General features: G+C 38.9%; 1 protein-coding gene across 1 annotated transcript in view; it reads left to right on the forward strand.

Annotated features, from left to right (window-relative positions):
* LOC107712247 (mannosyl-oligosaccharide 1,2-alpha-mannosidase IB-like) overlaps nt 1-12,553 on the forward strand; it is a 105,025-nt gene extending 92,472 nt beyond the window's left edge. The window contains exons 8-15 of the mRNA XM_016517429.1: nt 507-630; nt 718-811; nt 5,784-5,899; nt 5,996-6,215; nt 6,497-6,636; nt 8,702-8,742; nt 9,922-10,059; nt 10,445-12,553. Coding sequence (XP_016372915.1) covers nt 507-630; nt 718-811; nt 5,784-5,899; nt 5,996-6,215; nt 6,497-6,636; nt 8,702-8,742; nt 9,922-10,059; nt 10,445-10,577 — 1,006 coding nt within the window. The 3' untranslated portion in view covers nt 10,578-12,553. The remainder of the gene's footprint in view (nt 1-506; nt 631-717; nt 812-5,783; nt 5,900-5,995; nt 6,216-6,496; nt 6,637-8,701; nt 8,743-9,921; nt 10,060-10,444) is intronic.
* Nucleotides 12,554-12,996: the final 443 nt, after the last annotated feature.

Below are 12,996 nucleotides of genomic sequence, written 5' to 3' on the forward strand. Positions count from 1 at the left end.
TTTCATTAGAATGAAATGAAAATGGCACAATTAATCTGCATAGTGCATTGTGAATGTACATTAAGGGTTTTTGTGTTTGAGGAGGGAGGAGGGTCAAATCCAGCCCGACACGGCTTTTGTGAATTAATTAGGTGTTTAGATGAAATTGCTCAGGAACAGACGAGACCACCGCATTTTGGGAGTTTTTTTAATCCCCATGCATGTAGAGCAGCCTCTCACGGTCTACACACACACACACACACTAAGTGAATGCTGTGGATACATTCTGCATGGAAATGAGAAGTACAAATAGAGCATAGAATATTGGACTTGACAAAGGAATGATGGGAATGATGGACGGTAGTGAATCTGTTTGGAGCGGGAATGAAGCAGTTTGACTTAAATGAGCTTGCTGTAATTCCTCATTGTCTACACGCTGCAAATGTATAAAGGTGGATGTTTGCTTTAGGCTAGTAAGGAACATACTATACGCAAATGTCGTGGGTGTTTCCTTATGTCTGTTTCAGTGGAGTGGGGCGTAACTGGGGCTGGGCTTCAGCTGGAAGCAGTATTCTGGCTGAGTTCGGGACGCTGCACATGGAGTTTGTGCACCTGACGTATCTGACTGGAAACCCTGCCTACTATCAGAAGGTATGCTTGGGTGTATGAGTGCTGTGTAACTGTGTTCGGCCCTTGTGTTTGTGTCCTGTTGTGAACTCCGTTTGTGTTCTGGTTTAGGTGATGCACATACGGAAACTGCTGGCTAAGATGGACAGACCCAACGGGCTTTACCCCAACTACCTGAACCCACGCACAGGACGCTGGGGCCAGCGTGAGTACCTCCCACTAACATCCTCTCTGCTGCAAAACCAACTCTCACTTTCCACAAAAGGCGTTTTGTGAATTCTCACACTGTATGAAAAAAAGAGGGTTACAGACACCCACAACATGAACTTGATGCTATGATAGATAAAAAAAAAAATATAGATTGCACACACAACTGCTAGGTGAAATTATGCTTTATAAGTAGATGGGAGAATTTCCTATTAGCACTGAATAAAATAGAATTTTGTTTCTATAAACTTTTTTTCTGGGACAACTTTATCCATGAATGATACATGAAATGCTGCCTTATATTTGGCCCGAAACAACAAATGTAGACAGTTTTGCTGTGTATTGTCTGGAAAAGGCTTTGAGTCAGGAGCATGCAAGTGAAGGTCAAGTATGCTAATATACTAGACTTAAAGTGTATCCAATATATATTTTTCTGTTGTCCTAGTCTTGTTCACAATTTACTGTATGGCAACATTTTGTGTTAAGTGTTAAGCTTTATTTTAATAAATAATTTATAATTTGTTGAATAAATTATATTGAATTTATAATTTAGCAGTAATTTTCGGAAATCCATTACTGATACAGGTGCATCTCAATAAATTAGAATGTCGTGGAAAAGTTCATTTATTTCAGTAATTCAACTCAAATTGTGAAACTGGTGTATTAAACCACAGACTTGAAAGATAGTGTATATGATTAACAAATGTAAGATATAGCAACAACTTGGCAATCTGAAACTCTCACACTGGTTCCGGGCCGTTCTTATTTTTGAGCCCTGTTTCGGTGTTCTTATCGTAAGAGGAGATTCAGATCCAAAATATCACTCTGCGAAGCCTGTTTATAGACACAGATGATTTTCATAATCCCTCTGATTTATTATTCTTTAAATGTGAAATACGACAATTGGCAGCTTATCCTCATCTCCTCTCTGATCAATGAGCTTTAATAAAGATGGGATTTGAGGAAGTTTCTTTCTTTATATGTAATTAGTAATTATGTGTAGTGAAAACACTCCACTGTGTTTTAACCAACTCTTAATTACTGAGAGAGATGAAGGTTTAATTAGTGCCCTGCGTATAAAGGCTAAACCTGATCAACCCTCTGCGAGCAAATACTCTATCTCTCTCTCTTTCACACACACACACACACACACACAAAGACTAAGTTCCAGAAAAGTGTGATTGTGTGTGTGTGTCCAAAGGGGTAGAATGTAATTAAGGTGCACTAGAGATCTATTTTCTAAATGAAAACTCTGAGTGAGTGACAGGCCATTACAGCAGAGTATTATTCCCTCTCCCACACTGCATCTGCCCTGTGGACCCTTAAAGGGACATTTCCAAAAAAAGTAATGTTCTCTTGTCATTTATTCTCCCTCATTTTATTTCAAATGACTTTCTTTTGTGTGTGGAGCACCAAAGAAGTTCAGAAAAATGTTCAAGCTGCTATTTTCTATACAATTAATGTGAATGGGGATCGTGTATCACAAGCAGCTTGGACATTGTTCTAAACATCTCCTTTTGTGTCCATTCAAGTAGGATGGGTGAGTAAATGATGACAGAACATTCATTTTTGTGTGAACTACACCTTTAAAGTTCTCTCTCCACTTCTCTACAGCTTCACCTCCAGGGGCCTTTAGGTTTTAGATCCACATCTCCTCCTCAGCCCGTAATTCTCTATCCACGACCTGTCCACTTTTTGTCGGCCAAGCCTCTCTGTAGATATCTCCTGCCTGGATCTTTGATTGTTACTCAGATCCACCCTCCACCCGATCAGTCTTTCCACTGCCACAACTTTTCTTTTTTCCTATGTCTCACTGCACATCAGCCCACACCATCTATGTATTAATCATCACCTTAATCATTGATAGTGTGTATTATTTTATTATATTTATTACGATTTCTGTGCTGCTCGAACACATTCGTCTTTTTTCCTGTACCTTTTTTTCTCCATTCCTTTTGCTGTCTCTGAGCAGCTTGTTTTCCTCTCTCTGTTGTTTTCAACCTGTCAAGATTCTCACACTGTCGAGATCCACACATTCTCTCTGAACTGTTTCTTCTTATACTTCACATTTTTCTAGCTCTATCCAGATATAGTTATTGGTATTGCGTGCAAAGGCAAAAATCAATTAAATCTTAACCCAACTCATCCTGCACTTTTGTCCTTTTGTTTGTCCTTGGGGCATAAATGATACACACATTTTTTTCTTTTTTCTTCTTTCATTTTTCAATTTAAGGAGACATCTGAGCCATATCTGGGGACAAGAGACCTGGGCTCTTTTGAATTGGCACTGTAAGCAGTGCCTTAGCAACCACAGACTACCTTGACAACCACATGGCAACACTCTGGGAATTACCTGCAGCATTGTTTCAGCAGCTTTTGCACTGACAGTTTCTGCAGAAAATGTAAACAACATTTTTTTTCCCTTCATATTCCAACATGTCCCACCTCTTGCGGCAGGACGGACTATTAAGAGTTACTTACAAGTGGTCTGTGATTGGACATCAGTCTCTCTCTCACTTTCTCTTCTGTTTTTTTCCCTACCTCTCATTTTTCCCTTCTGTTGAATAATTCATCTCAGCTTCTACATCTTGCCTCTACTAGGTCAGTCCCCTCGCATCCATTAGCATAAAATACATCTTTTACTTTGTCTCAGTGTCTCTGTAAAGGATCTCTCATAAAGTGTTTCAGCCTCCTGCCTTGTTGCTGCCTCATTGATATCTTTAGCTCTCACTCACTTTTTAAACCAGCTATTGCAAGAGGCAATTTTTAGCAGTGTCACTTGCGTGTTCACACCTCTCTCTTGTAAAACATCACCTCTGCATCTGTTCTCCACCCACAGTCTCCTCTAAAGACCTTCCAGAATGGCTTTTGGCAGTTCATCTCCTAAACGTTTACCCTGCTAGCTCTCTCTCAGCAGGCTGAACGCAGAACAGCTCGCTAACCTTGGCAGATATGAGCTGTGACAGTGCTATTGGGCTCCTCCCTCACTCGTCCATGATACTATATACAGCAAGTGTACAGTATGCACTCCTCTGCCTCCTGCACACATCATGCTTCCTGCTCTCCTTTGGAGTGGTGTCCTGTCTGTTCTCTAGATGGGTTAACAAGCTTTCATGTAAATCTTGTCACTCAGAGAGAGAGAATGTATGGATAGCCAGACAGACAGACAGATAGACAAAGACAGACATAGATATGCATACAAACAAACAGATATTAGGCTGACAAACAGATAAATAGACAGATGTAGACATGGATAGTCAGGCAAACTGATGGGTGGATGCTGACAGATATAGATCGAAAGACTGGGTGAATGGATACAGATGTCATAGATGCAAACATATAACATGGATGGATGGATATATAGACCGATTAGATGGATGAATGGACAGACATATAGACGTATAGACAGACAGATATAGATATATAACATGGATGGATGGATGAACAGATAGAGAGACAAAGAAACTGCTAGATAGATACAGACATAGACATAAGATAGATAGACTCGAACTCTGATTGCCCACATGAGCACCATAATTCAATATCCGCTAACCACAAAGCCATGGCTCCAACCTAGTGCCTCTTTTTTTTAATATTCTATGTTTGTGTCCATGTCTTCAATATTTCTGTCTTAATTTCTACAGATCCCTCCAACAAGTCAACACAGATTGTTTACATGTTCTGTTGTAGGTTCCCATTACGATCCATTAGTGGCACAAATGACTCCCAGCCTGTCAAACACTCACACTTTACACACATTCACTCTGCAGAGTCATTAGCTGGGTCAAAGTGGAACACACTCTATGGCTGTGTTTATAAGTGATTAGGTGTGTGCTGGTGTGTGTCCATGCTGGATAAACGCCTGCGAAAACATGCTCACCTGCGCATTTTTATTGTAATGAGGGTCGGCGTCAAGCCTGAATACACTTTTATAGCAGCATTCAGGCACATTAAAAGACTGCGCTTTGAAAAGAGTAACCAAAACTGAGCAAGCAGAATAACAGTATATAATCATAGCAGGCTTTTATTGGCTCCAGTTGCATTTTCACAAAATTAGGAGTTTAGAAGTATCTAATTAGGCCAGTTTTGTCATTTTGAAGAATTTATTAAGCTCGCTTTACTCGAAGCTTAATAACTATTGGAGTTATTCTCTCTTTTTTTTTTCCTTACCATCAGTAACTAACATTCAACAAGCTACAGGACTTTTTATAATTAATGTCACAACCATGATTTGCAGTTATTTAGGATGGAGCGTTCTCATTCTAGAAAGTATTTGATTGGACAGAAATCTATGTAGTGCCGGATGAGTCCTCAGTATTTTATTTTATTTTTTCTGTTTTTCTGGAAGAGAAAGACTGTAAATCACATACACTACCCTTCAAAAGTTTGGAGTTGGTATAATTTTTGTATGTTTTTGAAAGAAGTTTCTTATGCTCACCAAGGCTGCATTTATGTGATCAAAAATACAGTAAAAACAGTAATATTGTGAAATATTATAATTTAAAAGATATGTAATATAATATTTATATTTAATATAATATTTAATAAGATATATTTTAAAAGCCATGACTGGGGTCATTACTCCAGTCTTCATTGTCACACGATTCTTCAGAAATCATTCTAATATGCTTATTTTATGCTCAAGAAACATTTCTTCTTATTATTATCGTTTTTTAAAACTGTTGTGCTGCTTAATATTTTGTGGAAAGTGTGATGCATTTTCTTTCCGGATTCTTTAATAGAAAGAACAGTATTTGTTTGAAATAGTAAAGCTGTTTACAGACAAACTACAAAACTTTGGATCAGTTTAATGTGTCCTTGCTGAATACAATTATTAATGTCTTTCTTACTGAAAATAGTAAGTGTATATATCTAAAAATAGTAGTGTATATCTACTAAAAGTGAATATTGTGAAAAGCCGAATTCTCACCTCCCCTCGGCTTATCTTGTTTCTCTCTCTCGCTCTGCAGATCACACCTCAGTAGGTGGGTTGGGTGATAGTTTCTATGAGTACCTGTTGAAGGCCTGGCTAATGTCTGATAAAACAGACTCAGAGGCACGCAAGACCTATGATGATGCCATCGAGGTGAGGGCTGCTGGTTGCCATGGCAATTTGTGTGTTGTTTCGTGCTGCATCTTTTTTTCCTCTGTTCATCCTCTCTTTCTCTCTCTCTTCCTATAGGCTATCGAGCGCCACCTCATCCGGAAGTCCAACGGTGGCCTTACTTTCATCGGGGAGTGGAAAAACGGCCACTTGGAGCGTAAGATGGGTCACCTGACTTGCTTTGCTGGGGGCATGTTTGCCTTGGGGGCTGATGGGTCGCCAGATGATAAAGCTGGACACTATCTGCAGCTCGGAGCAGAGATTGCACACACCTGCCACGAAAGCTACGATCGCACTGGTTAGTGAATAAGAGGGGACAAGAGAGAGATGAAGGGTATAAAAAACCGCATTAGATCTTTGGGCTCATTTGTAGCATGGTTTTGTTGCCATGGTAACACTACAGGTTATTTTCAGAGTATGGCGTTTCTTTTTTACACAACTTGACTGAAAGACATTGATGGATTGCAGCTCAGCCACAACAAGCTCTCAGACAGATAGTTTCTTAGATAGTTTATAGCACCATGTGAGCCGAAGGTTCAACTAATAGTACTAAACGCATAAACCTTTTATTGTTTGCAGTGCTGAAGCTCGGTCCAGAGGCCTTTAAGTTCGACAGTGGGCTGGAGGCAGTGGCTGTGAGACAGAATGAGAAATACTATATCCTGAGGCCTGAGGTCATCGAGACAAAAATCGCTGTAGAGATTCCAATGGAGATTGTGGTTAATTGGAAAATCCATTTTTACTGGATAGTGAATATTGGATGAATATCAAATTTATCGAATATCCTCAGAAAGGAGTGCCTACAACTAAATATTGGATGTGTTATTGTAGAAACTGCTTTCCAAGATTTTAGATTACTTTTGCCATCATATAATAGCGATAGCACTGGATAACAGCAATGATTTAAACCTTTAAAAGCCCTTTTTAAGTGCACTTTCCTATAATAAAGGTCCCATCTATATTCTCATGTCAACTCTCAAAATAAATAGTTATCCATATTCCATACTCTGCATTTACAAAGTTGGGATGCCTGTATTCAATAAACATCAAGTGTTTCAATGTTGGCAAAAACTGTTGAGGTTTTGGATTGTTTTGTTTTTATTTATTTCAGACATAATAATCAGATTTTTCAAATCTGCCATTTATCGGCTATCAGCCATAGCATGACAAAAATGATCACTTTATTTTGTTTCAGCCAGAACTTCAATATCAGTGTAAGAGAAGAGTCTTTTTTTAAGTGGTGCCTGTGCAAAAATCACCAGCACAAAGCTAGGGCACAAGCAGCACAAACAGGAGTTTGACTCACTCTCCCAGGACTGGTATCTCCAGGCATCAGAGTTCAGCCGGATATCAGAGACAGAATAAGGTCAGACGGTGTGTACGGCACAGGGTGTTCTTAGTATCTAAACCCATATCTCATCACTTTGATATCCATCTGTAGTCCCAGTCGCTCTATCTGTGGCATCTTTTTGCTGCGCGTAGTAGTCATGTACCTCTCCAACCGTATCTGTTTATCACTGTTTTTTAGATTTATCCTTCCCTCTATTTTCATGACACTCTTATTCCGGCGAGACCTGGGCTGTGTTTTTTAGGGAATGTGTTTGTCTTTGTGTTTTTAGAACAGTTTCAAAGTGCTCTTGAGAATGAAGTGTCATTGGTTTCTCTCTGATTGGGTGTCATTGTTCTGCCGGTACAGTACTGTTTCACTGCAATTGGGCTTCTTTTGATGAGCCGCTGGGTGCCTGGGCTCTTTCTTTCCTTCCCTCCCTCATTTTCACTCTCCCCTTTTCTGTAAAAGGAGAAAGAGAGCAGAATAGAGCTCACTTTTTTCCCCAGTCACCGAAATTCCTTCGGCTCTTTTTTTCTTCTAATTTTATCATTTTCTGTCTCCAGCTCTCTGTGCATCTATTTCTTTCCAGGATCTCAGAGTCTCACCGTCTCTTCTCTTTGCGTTCCTATCACTGTTCTTCGTGTAGATAAACGGTATTGTGTTTATCTGTTTGGCGTCCACTGTTATCTCCAGGATCGGTTAAGATTTTCTCACCAGTTCTCACCATATCTCATGTGAAGTAAGATGGTCAGTTGGAGGTTAAATGAATGGCTTTGGTTGGTATTTTTCGACTTCATGACAGTTTGGTTATTTGAACTGCTATAGCGTTCACAGATATGTTGTTTTATGGTGGAAATGATGTAATTATGTCTAGGAATGATATTAACATTCAGGCAGAATTAGCTGATAACCAGTAAATGGCTGATATAGATGGCCAAACCAAGACCTTTGGACAAACTTTGTCTTGTGATAAGCTTTGATTTGGCCCAACATGCCATGGAAAGGGAAAAATTTTAGGCATATCGTCAATTCATCAATTAGATTAAAAGTAATTTTTTTAAATTGTTTACATTTGTTTATTATTTTTTATTTTATATATTTTCTTATAATATAGTTTGATAGATTGCAAAATAAAATTTTGGCTCACAGCCCTCAATTAAATTAGATTTTTGAAGTTTGGGCATCTCTGATTTATATAAAAATAAATAAATAAAATCCTAAAAAACTAAAATCCATTGTTTTAAATGCTACAAGTACATTTAGGCTTCATAACATTAGAAGGTATAGTATGGAAAAAATGGAAATTAATTTTGAGATTTGCTAAAGATTATACTTAACAGTGTTAAGTTAGCCTTTTTAAAGATATTAGATGATGCAAAGGCAATCTAAATGGAAAGTAGAGGAAATGAAGCTGCAAGTCTTGAGTGAATCTCTGTTGAATGGGTTAATTGGAGGCTGGATCAGGCCAGCTGCTGTTGCGTTATAACCGTGTGAGGTGAGTCCTCATTGTAGCAGCTGTTTCAGGCAGTTCTGCTCCAGGCAGGTGAGCACATCATGCCATGTTTTCCTGGCACAGATGGCTTGCATCACTCCTGCCTGCAGAGGCTGGAACAGCACTAATGGAGCATTATTGGTTCTTGGAGAACAGGGCCAGAAAAATAGAGCGGCTTCATATATATTCTATTTTTAGCTTGTCATCATTACTGCGAGTACACAGTCATGCATTGGTTTGATTTGCAGTCATAAAGTGGTGATTAGGACAGGGTTTCACTTGATATAGCACATACTGCATAGATGATCTTTCTGGGCTAAAGCACAGGAAATGGTACATCTGGAACTGAGCTAGCCTGAGTTACTCACCAGTTGGATGGTAACTTTATTAGAAACGGCAAGATATTATATGGTTTAATCGAATTTAAGAACAATAGTCTGGCCCTCACTGATGTAAGATATGCGCATAATTCAAATCAAGGACATGGTCATGACTCAAGCATCTTTTAACAACCATCAAACGTTCATCTAAGGTGCAGGGATTTTCTTCTTTTCTCCAGAACAACACGTTTGTGAAGATATTTCTCACATTAAGCCGCAATAATGAATATATTAAGAACTAAAACATGTTTTACCAAATGGAACTTCACTATTTTTCACAAATTTGCAAGAAATAGTCAATTCAGTTGAAAAAGTCAAACAGAATTTAGGAAAATATAAACATTATCCAAAAAATAAACAATGTAGTTGTCATGGGGACAAATATGTTATTATTATTATTATTATTATATGTAATATTATATATACACTACCGTTCAAAAGTTTGGGCGTTGGTATGTTTTTTTTATGTTTTTGAAAAATATACAGTAGCATAATACAGTAAAAACAGTAATATTGTGAAATATTATTAAACTGTTTTCTCTTTGAATATATTTTAAAATGTAATTTATTCCTGTGGTGGTAAAGCTGAATTTTCAGCATCATTACTCCAGTCTTCAGTGTCACATGATCCTTCAGAAATCCTTCTAAAATGCTGATTTGGTGCTCAAGAAGCATTTCTAATTATTATCAATGCTGAAAACAGTTGTGCTGCTTCATTTATTTTATGCATCCTTGCTGAATAAGTATTCATTTCTTTCCCAAAAAAAAAAAAAAAAAGAACGAAAGCTCTTACTGACTCCAGACTTTCTCCGTATTTTCTGCAGGCTATAGATAAATATTGCCGAGTAAGCGGAGGATTCTCTGGTGTTAAAGATGTCTACTCCTCCAACCCCACCTACGATGACGTCCAGCAAAGCTTCTTCCTGGCTGAAACGCTCAAGTAAAAATCATTTCATTTATTAAAATACAATGTGCTGAAGCTCTGTTGCTATAGTAACACAAACCGTTTCAGTTCATTATGCTAATACACATTATTATTGTATATAAAACAATGTAATAATGCTCAGTTATTACTGTAATGGTTAACATAACTATGCAACATATGGCTACACCTGTGAAAAACAGTGACTCTCAGCTAAACAAAGTGGGATTTGCAAAGTAAATTGGAGTGGAAAGACAGCCAGCCATTACTGCCGCCTGCTGGTGTCATTGAAACACTGCAGTTTCCCATCACCAGATGTGTTTGAATTAGATACATCAGATCCATGACCCAGTTTGGTATCAGTATCAGCTTAAATGTATGAACCTTGTGTGTGTTTTTGTAGGTATCTCTATCTACTTTTCTCCAGCGATGAGCTGCTGCCTCTTGAGAACTGGGTGTTCAACACGGAGGCCCACCCTCTGCCCGTCCTGCACCTGGGCAACATCACCCTGCCTGGCAGCGAGACCCAGCGGTAAAGCGGACTCACCGGGGGGGCGTCCTCCCCCTCGCTTGCCCCTTTTCTATACGCCTCCCTCCTTGTGAAAGACAGCAGCTGCCAGTGCAAAGGAGAGGAGAGAACTGTACCCACCAACCACTGTCTCGTCCCGGTCTGTGAATCAAGGGACTGCAGTGAACGGATGGGACCAGAACAGATCGAACTCTCTTTATCTATGTCTCTCTCATATATTCTCTGAAGGACAGACTGCTGGATTGATCGTGTGTCTCTCTCTTGTGGCCGCTGGCCTGACATGTCCGTACACACTGTACACGCATTAGCGGACTAAAAGACCTTCTGAAATGGAGGTGTGTTTCTCACTTGGGGAAGGATTTTAACAAGTTCATTCGTTCTTTTTTTTCCCCTCTCTCTCCAATTTGGCGGCATTTCATATCATCGGCTCAGTGCTAAACCACTTCAAAATGATGGATTAATGGTTCTCTGACCAGACCGCCTTCAGAGTCTTTCTCTTTCTGAGCTGGGCTCCTGGAGATGCCAGATGTTGGATGTGACCTCCTGTGAAATCTTTCTCCAGCTGAGGCTGAATTTAGGCCAGAGGCCCCCAGGAATGTTCTTTTCTCCATAATTTCTCTAGATCTACAGTATCTACGATGTCTTTGTTAAGGTTAGCGGGTAAAAACGGACACATGCTGCTAATCGAACAGTTGCTGCCTGTGACACAGTCACCACCGTCATTCCAGAAACCTGCGTTGTTCCATTCCCATCTTTTTTTTTTTTTTTTTTCATCCATTGGGAATGCCCAGAATGTCATTCATACTGCATTCTGAAACACGGATGGGCTGATGGTTGATTTTGCAACACAATGAATCAACACTTGAAGTAACTGTAACTTGTGGGTAGGAGTCGCAGTGCTTTAGATGCTAATGCTCATGGCCATCACCATTTGTTTTCATTTGTCGATTGTGCCGCTCTGTTAGACCAGACCAGATTCTTTCAACAGCCAAGATTTACCACTAATCGTAGCCAACAAGGTAGAGATTTATATATATGGGGTTTAGAGTTCATAAAATACACTGTGTGCCCTTTACAAGACACCCAAAGTAAATAAACACAAAAAAACAGTGCAAGGATTTTGAATACAATTGCATAACAACTAAACCTGTGATGTGTATGATGTTTTAGACTTGGGAATACTCCTGAACTGAGGTCAAAGACTTTTTTTGTCATTCCAGTTTCTGGATGCTTTCATTAGTCAGATGCATACCTCTGAATATTTCATGTGAGTTTTAACATGACTTATTCAGTCCTGGGCTGTAAACACTCTGGATGTCCCTGGACATGTTTTCTGAAACACGGTGATGGTAGACAGAGAAACAGATTTCTGATATCAGATGATTAAACACAACCTGCAGCCAACATTGAAGTATTTTGTTTGATTTTATTTATTCATGTTTTGGTTTAATTGACCTTTAATGAATATTGATTCAGTCTCTTTGGAAGATGTGCTCAGCCTTATGCTCTCAGACTCGTGTAAAATGGCTCACCCTCAGAAAACTTCATGTAGTTGACCAGAGAAGGAAAAGCTAATTATTTTCTCATCTTGGGTAATGAAGAAACTGTGAGAATCAGTCTGTCAAAAAGACTCGAGGATCATTGATGGGATGCTGGGTGTCATCAATCAGCTCCCCTTAATGGTCTTTCTCTTTATATCCTGTCCTTTCAGTTCCTCAGTTTCTAAACCTCTCATCCCAGTCTGAGGGAGATGTGTCCTCTCCTCCCCTCTAGATGGCAGCAGCGGTGTCCGGCTGCTCCTGTACCTGTCATTTCTCTTCTTTTCTTTTCTCCCTGTAATATGACTGACTAATGGTGAGTGAAGCCCAGGTCAACACTCTTCCCTGTTGTTGCTGGGTGAGTTTTAACAAAGCTGTGTTCTGTATTTGTATTTTTACTGAACTGAACAAAAAAACACAATAATTGTAAATATGTTTAAAATGCCACACAAATTCAATAAAGATGAAAAAAGTGAAAGGAATAAAACAAAACAAGCTTTTATTGTCAAGTCTTTTCTCGCTGATTCATATAAAAGGCTTGCAGTGGATTTTATAGTTCAGTTTCATAGTTTCTCACAGTCATGGAAGACCTAGAGAGATCAGGGAATTTAAAATTTGGAGCTTCTAGATATAAAACATCTCTCAACTTTCAAGTTTCTGTTGTGAATTTGTACATTAAAAATTATTATAAGAGACATACAGTTTATTATATTAATTAGATATTACATTGATGCTTGGCATATGGAAATATGCTCCTGTGATCTCTTAAAATGCATATTTTTAATTATTCATCCATAACATGAATGAGTGGAAACATCATGCGAAGTCACAGGTCTAAAGCTCTAGTGACTCTGTGCAATTGTTCTTCGCACATAGATGGAATCTAGC

Source organism: Sinocyclocheilus rhinocerous, unplaced genomic scaffold (genome assembly GCF_001515625.1).
Source record: "Sinocyclocheilus rhinocerous isolate Xijiao unplaced genomic scaffold, SAMN03320098_v1.1 scaffold2583, whole genome shotgun sequence".
Classification (NCBI taxonomy): domain Eukaryota; kingdom Metazoa; phylum Chordata; class Actinopteri; order Cypriniformes; family Cyprinidae; genus Sinocyclocheilus; species Sinocyclocheilus rhinocerous.